This window comes from Populus euphratica, unplaced genomic scaffold (assembly GCF_000495115.2).
Source record: "Populus euphratica unplaced genomic scaffold, PopEup_1.0 scaffold152.1, whole genome shotgun sequence".
Classification (NCBI taxonomy): Eukaryota; Viridiplantae; Streptophyta; class Magnoliopsida; order Malpighiales; family Salicaceae; genus Populus; species Populus euphratica.
Window position 1 is genome coordinate 105,345 of NW_011500040.1, and position 15,347 is coordinate 120,691.

Genomic DNA, 15,347 nt, shown 5'->3' on the forward strand with positions numbered 1-15,347 from the left:
TATTAGATCAAGTTGAATTTATATCTATAAAATTCAAATTAAGTTGTTATTTTTACAAGTGATTCATACTCATGAGCCTGACGGGTATTATTTTAGGATAAAAATTCACACAGCAGTCGATGTTTAAGTTAAAATTAATATAGTTACATGAACAAAAAAAAAAGAACTAGCCTTTTCATTCATTTATTTATTTAGTTCATTTAATTTTCTTCAAAAAAGAAAAAGTTTAGCAGATGGTTTGAAATAGTGATCGATCAATCTTCCCTGCCTTGATTTGTTCTCTTGATGGGTTGATAAAACACAATTAATGCCCAAGATTGGCTCGGCTGATATTGTTTACTATGATTTGCGGATAAAGAGGAACATGGCGTCTACTACACCTAAATCTAAATCTTTTCTTAGATTTACATGCTGGTATCGAAGCAGTAAGAAGTGCCCACATCACCAATTAAGGCTACTGAATTAAAAATAAAAACTCTTAGCAGATGGTTTCAAGTTTCCATACCCTTTGTACGTTGTTCCCAGAGAGATAGGCATTTCTGACAGTTTCATCAAACAAAAGAGGTTTTGGAGATTCAATCTGGCCAAAGGAGCACGAAATTGTAATTTCCTTAATATAATGCATGTAATCAGGAACCTGCTGAGAAAAAGGCACGAGGCCTGGTTGGCTGCTGTTGAAACGCAATTTTATTATTTTTATTTATTTTAAATTAATTTTTTAATTTTTTTAATTAGTGAATATTAAAAACAATTTTATAAAAATAAAAAATATTATTTTAATATATTTGTAAATAAATAATATTTTAAAACATAATTTCCACCACAATATTTTACAACTTAGATGAAAGAAAATAAAAAAATTTCTCCATCCTTTATTCACTACTAGAAAGAAAATTAATACTTATTGCATGCAACACACTTTAAATAATGAATACTACACAAATTCAATATCTAAGACCCACATGAGATGGTCCAAAAAAATGTTCACTTTCCCCATGTGAGTCTCTTTCTCCTAACTCGATAGACTAATTATATATATAATAACTTTAGGTTACTGTCAGTAATGCCTCCAGGCTACAATGGAAGAACAAATCAAATATCATAGATGGACAAAAGAATGATATGGGTTTGGCTTGATCTTGGATTAGGTTCTATTCAGCAAAGCTCCATAGACGAAGATCCCCTTCGTATAAATCATCGATCATTGGTGGATTGAATGAGACCCAATTGAGATCAGGATACTTTGGTGATTGTAAGCCATCAAAATTGTACCAGGAATCTAGCATTGAAACTGGTTCATTGTTGGTCTCGAAAGATTCCATCAGTGATAGATAATCATCAAGCTGATCGGACGGCGAGGAAACCACTGATGGGGGGGATGAGATTGACGAGGAGGAGGAGGAGGAACAAGGAAGAGGAGGTGATGATGCTTGTGGGGTGGTGGGATTGTCTACAAAACTCTTAGCGGCAGGGGGAGCCACTCTTTGAATGGACTTTGGGGACATAACAGTGTCAGGAATGTAATGCGAGGAAGTAATAGGAAAGTTGAGAGCGGCTGCGGAGCCTTTGAGACAAAAAAGTGCAGCATCATAGGCTCTAGCAGCAGCTTCAGGAGTTGAATAAGAGCCTAACCATATTCTTGTTTTCTGATTTGGTGCCCTTATCTCGGACACCCATGAGCCCCAACTTCTCATTCTAACTCCCTTGTATTTCCTCTTCTTGCTTGCTGACGGTGAAGGCGTTGATGATATTGCCACTGGTTTTGAAGCCTCTGACTGGATTTTGTGCTCGCTCTTCACCATTGTGAGGTGGAGCAATATAGATTTTGCAACCTTCAAAAACTAAATGCTCTCTGAACCAACAAAAAGTTTGCTGAAGGTTGATGAATGTCTTGGCGAGGAAAAGGGTTTGAAGGAGACTTCTGTTTTACTCTAAGGGTAACTACTTGTTCTTTTGAAAGCAAGGAACAATGAAATGAAGTAGAAATGTGGAAACAAAAGTTGGTATTTATAGATGGTGGGGATTTGGGTTTCCAGGTTTAGCAGATCCCTCTAGTCAAGGAACACTACGTTACACACATGAATATGAAATGGGTGACAGATAATTTCAAGCTTATAAAAATGGAAATAAGTGTCCCTCTTGATTTTCTCGAAAATGACCTGTCTGTCCAGCCACTGTCAAAACCACACCAGATCATCAATATTCATACGCGTAAAAAGAACACAATGAAGAGAAATATTGTTCATCAAGTACCTGTAAAACAAAATTTAATTATTGGCCAGGGTCCCTTTTTTTATCTATATATATATATAAAAAGGAGAGAAATTCGTTTACCAAATGTCTACTTGATGGCATGATAATTAAAAATTAACTTCATATCAAGTTATTTATCTTCAGAAAATCAATATTACAGCTAGATGGTTTTGTAAATGGTCAAATTATTTACACTATACATATCGTAAAGATCATGTAGTCCTTGATCAATTATTTCCAGCAGCGTGGCGTGCTGTGACGTACTAAGAGTTACTAATTTCTTTCATTCGTCAATAATACAGTTTTATGACTTTTTGGCTAGAAGTTTACCATCCACCAGTAATTTAATTTGTTATATTAGCGTAAACCAGTTTTTCCATGGACAAACCACTCAGTAACTTCGAGAAGAAAAGGCATCTAGCAGACTACAAACCCACGTGCACCAATCAGAAACCAGCATGGAAAGGCTAGCAAAATTAAAGCCCTTGATCTAGATCAGTAAGCTAATGACTTCCATAGCAAGTCACCCCTATGGAATGATCCTAACCCAGTTGACACCCAGGGAATCAGATCAAATAAATTAAAATAAAAGGGACAAGGGCAAATATGTACTTCCCACACAGCATTCTGTATCAAAATTTAGGCGTCCGAATTAAAAAGAAAAATATGTGTACTAAGGTGACATTATATTATAGATTAGTAATATCAAAACATCGGATTCTGTCCGAGAGGCAACTTCCAGGATCTTCGAGTGATGCTTTAAGTTACTACTGGCTTTTGTGGTTGGCTGTGATGAACAGAAAATGATACTTAACACGCGTAGTCTAACAGTAGAACTTGGGAAGTGATTGCCTAAGCGAAGAACTCAGGCATCAGACCCAGCTGTTGCTCCTCTGTCATGCAAGCTCTAGAACCGCGTCGTGCAAATTGCCCTCAAGTCTCACAAAAGTGTTTGCTAAAGTAATATGTAGCAATAATTTATAGACATATCTCAACCGTTTTGCGGCTTTTTGCTTCGCTGCTTACGCTTGCAAGGCTTGACTTTAAGCAAATCACATTAATTACTATGTTTTTTTTCTTTTCTTTTTTTTTTTCCGGAAGAAATTCTATGTGATTCTGTATTATTGAAGGAAAGCTATATTTATTTCTACATTGCCTCCTACATTTTTGCATATTTCTACATTGTCTCCCGTTTTATCTTGCAAGGCTCGACTTTAAGTAGATCACATTAATTATTATGGGTTTTTTTTTTTTGGGAGAAACTCTATGTGATTCTATATTATTGAATGAAAGTAACATGATTAAAAAATTGATATATTTTTTTAACTATAAGAGTGTTGAAATAATAAATAACCCGACAAGATGGAAGTCAATCCATAAGAAAATTAATTATATAAATTATAAATAAGCAATACAACAACATCACGAATAATAATAATAATAACAATAGTAGTAGTAGTAGTAGTAGTAGTAGAAGAAGAAGAAGAAGAAGTTGATGAGAACTTTGAGATGAAAGATCAATGTAAGGATTAAACAATGATAACAACAAATGTCAAGGTTAAAGGATCCACTAATAATATTTCAAACAAATATAGTATAACTCTTATTACTCAAATGAAAATCACACACAAAAAAAGTTCCAATTAGATTATAAATTGTTAACATGAGTATATTAGTTATCATATTCAAATAATGTTAATACTTGTAAATGTTATCAAGTATTCATGATTGTAACTTATATTAACAACAAATCAAATTCCTTTCATAGCACAGGTGTCGGTTATACCATACAGTTTGTGCTATGAAAGTGCCAATCATTTGTTGTACCAAGTATTATACAACATAACTCTAGATTAACCATTTAACAATCAAAGTATTAAAAGTAAACAAGATAACAAATATAAAACATGTTAGTATCAAACATTAAAGTCCATATTGAGTTTACACTATACTTATTCTTACACCATTAGTGTAACCTTTTCAGTTTGACATAACAAACTTAGATAAATATAATGAAAAAGAGAAACACAAATAAATAAGATAAAAACATATATAAGATAAAAGTTAACTAAGTAAAGGAAATGAATTGAAAGACATAAATAAGATATTAATGAAAGCAAAACTTAAGCATTACAAAAATACAAAGAGAGAAAGCAAGAACATGATCTTGATTTGAAAACCAAGATGCCTAAATGCAAGACAAATGCCTCCTTTTATAGGCCAAAATTAGAAACTATTAATTTGATGACTAATTGATAAGTGGATGGCCACATCTTGACTTGGTGACAATTCTTATCTTCTTATTTGAATAAAATATCATTGATAATGTCAGAATTTAAACCAGACCTCCCTATAAAAGTTTTAGAAAATTATCTCAGCTTTCCAGAAAAAAAAATAAAGTCACTTAGACTTCTAGAACTCAAAATATAGGTTGAACACTAAACAGTGTTTAGGTTGCAAGACAGATTCAGACTTCTTCATTATTGCTACAATTTGGATATGAGAACGGCTTTTTAAAATCTTGGACTCCTAAAGTTGTAAGTCTATATCTTACCTTTCCATCCATATAAAGTAAACTTGAATCTGAGATCTAGAATTTAGATATGACACAATTACTTAATAGTATTCCAGTTTGGACTGCACTAGCATCTTTTTTCTAAGTTTGGCCATCTCTTTATCCTTTCAATTTCAGTACTTAAAATCATCAATCAATCCTTTCATTTATGTGATAAACTTGCATTTAAGATAAACATTTACCACAAATTAAAGGTATCTTATATTATTAGATATGTTATTATAAAACATGCTTTAGTTAAGGAGTTATTGATACTTCAAGTGTAAAATAATGATATAAAATCTTAATAAAAACACACTTTTAAGTACTAATCAGAAAGTTACATTGATTTCTACATCGCCCTCTACATTATTGCTAATTTCTACATTGTATCCTATATTATTGATGTTGCTCCTCCAATGTTATCGATTCTTCCTTTTTCTGTATTCTTATACTGTTGTCATGTAAATAATTGATAGAATCATTACAAGTATATATATGATTAAGATATACTTTGACATGCCAAGATTACATGAGATTTATTAGCACCTTTACTATTGTTAATTGTTATGCTCTTTATATGTAAGGCATTAGGTTGTAAAAAATATTATTCTTCAGAAATAACCTAACACTTTATTCCTTTATTTCTTTATGGTATCGAAGATGGTTCTTATTGCTCTGTTGTTTGTTTAAACTTTCCTATGAAAGACTTTTTTAAATCTAATAATGCCGATAGCACCAATAGATCGTTTAATATTTTGGAAGGAGAACCAAATCCTAATCAACATCTAGGCTCAGTATTGTTAAATGAATTTAACTATCTTTCTTGATCAACAGCTGTGACAATTGCTCTTGGTGGAAGATCAAAACTTAGCAATGTTAATTGCCATATTATACCCTTGATCCTTCTTCACAAGCCTAAGCTTGGTAGTTTAAGGATCAACTTACCATGTCTTGGTTACTAAACTCTATAGCGAATTATATTGCTGAAATATTCAGCTACTTAGATTCCTTATTGGAACTATAAGAGGTTATGAAAGAAATGTATGGAAATCAGAACAATACTTACAAATCATCCTAATCTACTATAAGATGGAAATACTTATGTTCAATTGATTAAGACTCTGACAGGTATGTGGAGTAGACTTACATTGTATCATCCTCATACTATTGATATAGTAGTATTGAAGAAACAAGAAAATAAAGATAAGATTTTTTAATTATCTGCTAGTCATAATCCAGACTATGAAGATCTTTGCAATTTGATTCTTATGAATCTTGATCTTCCCTCTTTTACTGGTGTAGGCGCGCTATAGTTCAACAAGAAAAAGCTCATGAGAAAGTCATGCATCTAAAGCTTAAAATCTCTTTGTCAGATACCTGTGCCTATGCTGTTAATAAGCTAATGAAAAAATAAGAGAACTTACAAAGGGAAACAACTAGATTTGAAGTGCCATAATTGTTATAATCTTTGTCATTTTATCAAGTGGTACTGGATCTTTTATTTGGAGATGAAGCTAAATTTTCAAAAGGAGAAAATACCTAAAAAAGTCTGTGAATATAAAGTTCATGTTGTTGTTCACTCTATTAATACCATTCCTAGTAATGTTGAGATTTCTTCTAACAATATATCAACTCTTCTTAATGACTTTGCCGCATATCTTTAGGAGAAGGATGATACTACTTTGATAACTTTTAGTTTTGATTCCATTGCTCTTCTTGGTAGGTTTGTTGGTTTCCTAGTAAACTTTACTCACCTATCATAAGTGAATATAAGCATCTTACAGAAATAGCCACATGACTTGTCATATTTGAGGGTATTTGGCTACATTTAATTTATGATTACACAAGCTTGACACTTGGACAAGCTTGATCCAAGGACTATTAATTTTGTTTTTCTAGGATATTCCTTAACAAAAAAAAAAGATATAATTGTTATCATCCTCCCTTTAGAAGGTTATTATATCAAGAGATGTGTGGTTTGAGGAAGGAACTCCATACTTTAATGATATGAATTAGCAGACAACCTTAACAAAGTTGTTTCCTCTACCTTGTCCAGCCTCTACAAACTTTGTTGCATCTGGTGGCAACCCCTATTTATTTTCTAGTCAAATGTTTAATGGTAAAGGGAATGTCAGTCCTATTATTGTAGATTGTTGAAATAGTCATAGAGATTCTGAAATTGGCAACAACAACAATCATTGTAAAAATTTGTCTATATTAGTTGCAGATATGCCTTCCAACTCAAGGGCTATCAATCCTATTATCTATGATTTCTAGGGAGATTCTCGTAAGTCTCTAATGCCATAACTTTATATAAATCTAATTCATAATCATGTTCCCCTAAGAAAGTTATAAGATTTTGTCATTTATACAACAAGACATCCTATCTCTAATTTCCTTACATATCAATGTCTCTCATCTACTCAAACAGTCTTTCTCATTACTATCTCTAACATCTATAAGCTATAAAAATTTTAGGAAGCCAATTCTTAAATTGAATGGAGACAAGCTATGTATGATGAGCTACAAACTCTTAATCAGAATGAAACTTAAAGCATTATCATACTTCTCTAAGGAAAACATGTTATTGGCAATCAGTGGGTTTATAAGACCTAGTTTAACTTTGATATATTTGTTGACAGACACAAGACATGTTTTGTGGCTTAGGGATATACTCAAACCATTAGCGTAGATTACAAGAAAACTTTCTTTTATATTATTAAAATGAATATTGTTCATGTTTTGCAATCAATTATCATGAATAATGGGTGGTTAATTTGTTAGATGGATGTGAAAAATGCATTCTTGTATAAGAACCTTAAAGAAAAAGTATACACGAGGTTTCCCATAGGCACCCTCCAAGTTCAAACCCTACCTTAATGTGCCAACTTCAAAAATCCATTCATCGGTTGAAGCAATCTCCACATGTTTGGCATGCTTGATTGAGTGTTGTTCTTGAAGAAATTAGTTTTTAAAAAAAAAGTAATGCCAACTCCTTTTTGTTTGTTTATCTCAAACCAAAGAAGAAATTATCGGTTCGTATCTATGTTGATGACCTTATTCTTACAAGAAATAATAGAGAGCAATATCTTGTCTCAAGATTACTCTATAATATTGTTTTCCCATTAAGGATCTCGATAATTTCAAGTATTTTCTTGTAATTGAAATGATTGTTTCTTATGAAAAGTTATTCCTTAACCAATGCAAGTATGTTATTAACTTGCTTAAAGATCCTGAGATGATGGATGCCAGACCTAGGGGCCCTACTTCATTAAATAGTAAGTTGAAGCTTGAAATAACAAGTAAATATTTTTTATTTTTCAATCACTATCAACATCATGTTGGTAAAATCATTTATCTTAGTATTACCCGGCTTGATATCACTTGTGTAATTAATCTTGTTAGTCAGTTTATGCATGCACCTTAATCTTTGATTTGAGTTTTGTCATGAGAATTTTACGTTATCTAAAGGGTTCTATTAGATGTGGAATTGTTATGACTATTAATGGTCATAGTGAAATCACTTGATATAGTGATTAAGATTGGATTGGTAATGTTATGGATCATAAGTCAACCACTAGTTATTATATGTTTATTGGTATTAATCAGAGATGATCATTTTCAGTATGATTCGATTTTAAACTAAAAAACTAACCAAATTGAAATTTATATTTTTTTAAATTATAAACTAAACTAAATTGACTAAGCCACCTTTTCGGTTTAGTTTAGTTCGATTGTCTTTCTTACAAAACTGACTGGACTTGTTTCAACTACAAAAGAAAGTTGATGAAGGATTTTGGTAAGTCAAAGGAAAAATTCAACATCACAAAACAAGATTGTGTTGCTAGTTTTGTTAGAAGAACATGACATTTTTCTAAGCTAGGAAGTGATAGTTATAGGTAATTTCAAATAAGAGTTTTTTGCCAAACTATAATAAAGGAATAATTTCCAAGTGAAACTTCAACTAAAAAACCATTAGAAGAGGATAAAAGTCAACAAGAAAAATACTTTTCTTGCTCGAAAACCAACTTGTTCCTTCTTTATGAGTCCAATGAACCAATAACCTTCAAACACATAAAGATGATAAGAAATTCAACATCAAGCCAAATTGTGGAAACCAAAGCAAATTTTTAGATGGAAGTATTCTTCTATCTATTCACAAATAATTCAAGAAACCTACTTTTTAAAAAAGAAAAACCCAGATTGATTTTCTCAGTTAATACGAATAAGTAAGCGACATAATACATCCATCCAAATAATGTTCATCTATAATTCCATCATCCATCTTTAATTTTGTCGCTAAATTTTTTTGATGGTTTTATAGATAAAAATGCTTGCCAAAAATATTCTCACATCATTTTGTTAATATTTTTTTCAAGAAAATCTTCATATAACCAAAAAATATGACATGCAATTCCATTGGTGATTATTTAAAAATAGTTTTAAAAAAATCTAGTTAAAAAAACTAGAAAATAATTAAATTAATATAAATCAACACTCCACAATACTCAGAATTGAGTGGTTTGGAAAAAAGAAAAAGAAAATCAACTCAAAAAATTTGCAACAAATAAATAACACAAAAAAATAAAACAACAACAACATTGATCTCATATGAAAAAAAAATTCTACAACAACATTCATACAATTATTAAGAACATAAAAATTTAAAAATAAAATAAAAAAACAAATATAATGAAAAAACGCAAAAAAAAATGAAAGAAAGAAAAATATTACCTTAATATAGTTGCAAGTGAAGTTATGAAGAGAAGAAAAAAGCAAATTCATAATGCATGTTAATTAAAAAAATCTATGAAAAAATAAAAAAAAAAGACATACCTGAGAGTAGAGAAGAGAAAGAAAAAAAAGAATGTTAATGTTTTTTACATAAGAAGAAGAAGAAGAAAACGAAGAAGAACAAGTTCGTCTGTTGTAAAATGAGGGATTCTATTAATTGAAGCATTTTACACACAGTTTTATCGATGAATAATTAAATATTAATTTTTTTAATCATTCCATTAGTGATTCCGTCTGTAATATTTAATTTAAATTTTTATTTTAATAAAAAAAATTTAGATACCATAAATATCACTAACATCTTTTCCAATTTGTTGGTGATTCTGTCTGTAATATTAAATTTAAAATTTTAATTTATGTAAAATTTTTCAGAAAGCATCCAAATAATATCGACAACTTTTCAATTCGTCAATGATTTCATGTTGAAAGAACAATAATTAATAATACAATTAAAAAATAAAGAATTCTAATGATTTCTGAAAAATACTGAAGAACTATTCTTTTATTGGTGATTGCCTTTGTTATTGACATAATGATCAGTGTCAGGAAAAAGTAAACACTTTACCAACAATTTTACCTATAGCTAAATAACATGTCATCATATTTTTTAGTTTTGTTGTAATTCGTTTTTTTTCAACCGTAATTTTTTTGGGATATACAAAGGAAATATTTCTGTTGGTAAAATTCACTATAATTTATTGATGGAAATATTCCATCAATATTTCTATTCATATTTATCAATTTCTAATAATGTTCTTTTAAAATGATTCTCTGAACACATCATGTCAATATTGGTTTCAGAAAAATATGTTTTTTTGATAATAGTCTCAAAGTTTAGATTTGGTGTGTGTTTGGTATTGTGGTAGCTTTTATGGTTGTGGTTTGAAAAAAGTTGTTTTATAAGAAGTATTTTTAGTTGATGTTGGTTTGAAAAAATAGGTATTTGGTTAAAACTGTGATTTGAATTGAGGTTGAAGAGAAAATAATTTAATGTGTTTGGTTAAGAATGCTTTTGAAATTGAGGTTATAAAATAATTTAAAAAAATATATATTAATAGTGATGGTTTTAAATTTAAATATTATATAATTAATTACTCCTATTACATCATGAAATAAATAATACTTTATATAAAATATTTTTTATTATTCCATTATGTACAAAATTCATCTGATAAGAACTACAGTTTTCATAATTTTTTGAGCGTATAATAAAATTAGATAAAATATTATCAAGTATAAAATTGATATTATAGTGTGAGTGAATTTAATTCACTCTATACTAATTTTTCAGGAAAAAAATATTATTCACATCAGAGTGCAAATGAATTTAATTTACTCTAAATTAGTTTTTTTTAAATGTTAAGAAAATTAACAAACTGAAAAAAATTGTGTGAACAGTGTATTGTTTATTATTTTTAAATGAATAGTGCAATTCTCTTATGCTGTTAATACTAATTATATTGTTCAGTGAACAGTGCAATTAGCATGCATAGTGCGTAAAAAGCAGGATTTCCTAGCTTTTCATTAACAGCGTTTCAGACGCAAAAATTATATGGGATTCATGTACAGTAAATCAATTGTTTCATTATCAAACAACTGTCACAGCCGCGTAAACAAGCTGACTCTTAAAAAATGAAGAAAATATACATTGATTTTAGCCAACTCATATATCAAATCTCTAGGTATACTGCTTGTATTAATACAAAGTTTGTATTAAAACACTAGAACATCATGGTTAACCATACCAAATCATTTATAATATTATTTTCTACATTAAAGTCTTAGAGACTAATTAATACTTTAATTTTTGAAAAAGAAATCAGAAAAGAAAATGTTGGAGCTTCATATTCAAATGCAATATTTTTCTATTCAAAAATTGAAAAACTAGTTTTTTCTTTATTTTATACAAAATTTATACTGAGTTTTAAAATACATTTTAGATATTTTCTTAACTTTTCTTTAAGAGTAAAAAAACTAAAATAATAACTAATATAATTTTTTTTTAATATGGACACATTTTTAATAATATAAAATTTTAAAATTATTTTTTTATATATTTTTCATATTTAGTTAGAATTATTAAATTTATTTATTTTTATTATGAATCTAATATAAAACATTTCCCAAGTATAATTTTTAATTTGAATAAAACAAAACTAATACATATAATTAAATTATCACAAATATAAAATATTGAGATGACTATTTTATTTTTTATGGAAAATAGTTATAATCTTGATATATTTTTTATAAGAAAATTCTTTTAAACTTTTAATAAATGAAAATGTTATAATTTCTTATTAAAAAAAAGAAAAAGAAAACTAAAAATGAAGAAGAAAAAAGATTTTTTTCGCCCTACTTCCTCTTGAATCCATTCCCCTTCCACCTCTTACCAATTTCTGTGAAAAAAGGAAAGCTTTCTGCTAAATTCTGCAAATCTTTCAAATTTACTTTCGAACGGGTCCTTTTCATAATCATTTTAAATTATTATTATTATTATTATTATTTTGATAATTTAGAATATCCGAACCAATTTATACATATTTTAACTAATTTCTAAATCTATTAAATATCTTACAAATCCAATAAATATATAAAATACCATAAAATTAATAAATATATATAATAAAACTTGAATTGAAAAAACAAGTCTCTTCCACCCCGCTACATCCTCCTACACTCATTTTAAATTATTATTTGGACATTATCTTCTGTGTATTACAACGATCCCTCCGACATTTCCTAATAATAAAAACAACCAAAGAAACCATAATTATCACGGGATCTTGAAGTCTAAACCCCAAAGCATCTCTCCTCTCTTTATTGTGGAAGGTCGGAGGTAATTAACTGACAAAATAAAGAGATGAAATACCTATGTAATGCAATTATAATCTTACAAGCCTATCGCTCGTATACGTTGTCGGCAATATATATATTGAGAAGAATCGAGTTCTCCCATGAAAATTCATGTGTGAAAAGCATAGTGTCGTCAATCCGTACTAAACCTCTCCATTTCCCTTTGGCTCGCATTAAAATAAGACCACAAAAACACAAGAGCAAGGCATCTATTTAATTCTTAATTAAATGGATTAATTTTTAATGATGACTCCATCAGGAAGCTGTCAGTACATGATATTTGCCTTACAATGTATGTGTATCCACTCTTTTAATAATACGCATCACATGTTCAGGCCACACTCTCCCTTTTGTTTATTTTCAATTTATCATAAATCAAGGAATATGACAAATGGAAGGTCAGAAGGAAATTTCCGTAGAGTTATGGGCAATGGCTCAACTTGGTTGACCTTCTTACACCACTTTGAGAACACAAATGTTGTGATTCGAACTTGTTTTCCAACCATATGCAATACACCGAAGGCTGCTTTTGTTGAGGTTTTGGGCAGCAACATAAATTTGGAAGACTGTCACATGAGCTGGTTGCGCTGTGAAACCACAGGCTTCAAGACAAAAGTCTTTAGATCGAGGAACCACGTACGGTAGGTAGTTCATCATTTGTACTCAACCACCCTAGACCATTGAAAAGGTTTGCTGTGAAAGGTGGAGAAATTGAACCAAATGGGAACGTGGTCACTTCTGCGAAGTGGAAAATCAATACGATTAGCACAGTATTGGATAAATTATCTAATACAAGCGGAGGCATAAATATATAAACAATAGTAAGAAAAGATTGAATTGCAAACAATAACTTTAAATTTGCAATCTAATATAATATTATTATGTTCAAGAGGTTTACAACTCTCTAAATAAGTTACAAATTGACATAAAGGTAATAATATTAAAATTCTTAAATACAAGGGAAAATAACAAAAATTTCAAAATAAAATCTAGAAAAATAAAAAAAATAACAAAATTGGCTCAAATAGTATCTTCAAAACCTAATTTAATGGTTTTTCGGATGAACTAAGCCTAATGAATCTCTTAAAAAAAAATTGAGTATGATCTAACAATCAAATAAAAAGTTATGACCTCTTATTGTCATCATGTTTGTCTAGCAAAACCAGACTTCCTATTAGGCTTAACAATATCCCACTACTCTATAAAAAAATTTGTGAAGTTATCCATATAATCTGTTTATGATATATATCTATCTAATTTTGAAAGATCCTTATTTATTTACTTAAAACCTTCAATTTTTTTTCTAGCCCAATTGCATCATTCTCCTTAAGTTGGAAGAGAAATCACCTTTTGATTTTATTTTTTTCTCCAAATAAAGTGTTAAGTGTTGCACATTAAAGACATTAAAAGTCATCAAATGACTAAGAATGCAAAGTTTATAAAAATTATCATTTATCTTTTACAACACCTCACAAATCTCTATATGCCTTTTCTTTAGCTTGATTTACTCGCCCATTGGAAACCTATTATGGATGGGAAGTGCCCACATATGATCAACTATCTCCAACACTACTCTTTTGCAATGAGTATTCGTTATGGGCTTATATTTACATTTCTGTTTGTAATTATTTCCTTAACTAACTTATGAATGCCCCCCAAATAATCTACCATACCTTCAACTTGGATGCTCAATTGTCTAATATAGAAAACGCGTAAAAAGGTTTTATTTACAAATGACCTCGAGTATACTTAGTTGGACAGCTCAATTCCAAGACCTGTTATAAAAAAATTCTGCTTCCAGCAAGGCCATATCCTACTATTTTGGTTTATCTCTTATCAAACTTTGCATCAATATTATAAGGCTATAGTTAACCAAGTTTATTTATTCATTTATCCAAGGATGATAATCACTAGTAAAATTTAACTAGTGTCTAGCTTTTCCTACAATTTCTTTCAGAAATTACTCATAAACTTCACATTTCTATCCAAAGTAATACATCTAGGGATGCCAAGGACATGAACCATCTTATTAAAGTGAAAGTGGACTATCCATGATGCATTTATGATCTTTTGACATGTTATAAAATGAGATATATCTAAGAACCTATCCATGACAATAAAAATCAAAATCCATGACTTGTTGGGTGGAGGGTAAGCCCAACACAAAGTCCATATTAACATTAAGTCATAAATCATCAAGAACCAATAATAAGGTGTACAACCTAACATTTTAAAAAATACTTTTTAGACCTTTGACAAACAACACATCTCTTCACAAAGCTAGATGCTTGACTTGATAACTTTAGGTAATAATAACATGATGACACTAAAGCCAATGTTTTATCATACTCAAAGTGTCCCCTAAAATGTAACTTGTGGATTATGTTCCGGTAATGAGAAATCCAAAATACATAGTTGCAATCTATGAAACAAATAATCATTCACAATTAAAAAGTTATTCCACTTACTTATATTCATCAACTATGTATAAATCAGTTCGAATGAAAAGTCACATAAATATAGTTCTTAAAAAGTATAAAATCTTAACACTGGAGAATGTATAGTACCAAATAGAGTAACCAATTTATTAAGCACATAAACTGTTTTGTTAAGGTTGCATGATTAGGACCATAACATGAAAAAAAAAAACCTTATACACAAAAAACAGCTCTCAACATATTGATGACTCGACTTTTATTGATCATTTATATACTTTAGAGTTTCATGATTTGTGATGAGAATATAGTTAATTGACATGACCAAAAGATTGATGTTTTCTTCCAAATACAGTAGTGTCGAAGTAATAAATAACCCGACAAGACCAAGATCGAACTATAAGGAGGTTAATTATATAAATTATAAACAAAAATAATATAACAAAAATAGT

At 29.6% G+C, this 15,347-nt stretch overlaps 1 protein-coding gene across 1 annotated transcript; it reads right to left on the reverse strand.

The window, feature by feature from the left end:
- Positions 1 to 888: 888 nt before the first annotated feature.
- Positions 889 to 1,990, reverse strand: LOC105107217 (Integrase-type DNA-binding superfamily protein). Its single transcript, XM_011001059.1, has 2 exons — positions 1,863 to 1,990; positions 889 to 1,819 (listed from the first exon to the last, which is right to left on the reverse strand). Exon 2 carries the CDS (start codon positions 1,800 to 1,802, stop codon positions 1,152 to 1,154), a length of 651 nt encoding a protein of 216 aa, XP_010999361.1. The 5' UTR covers positions 1,803 to 1,819; positions 1,863 to 1,990; the 3' UTR covers positions 889 to 1,151.
- Between the last annotated feature and the right edge of the window lie 13,357 nt (positions 1,991 to 15,347).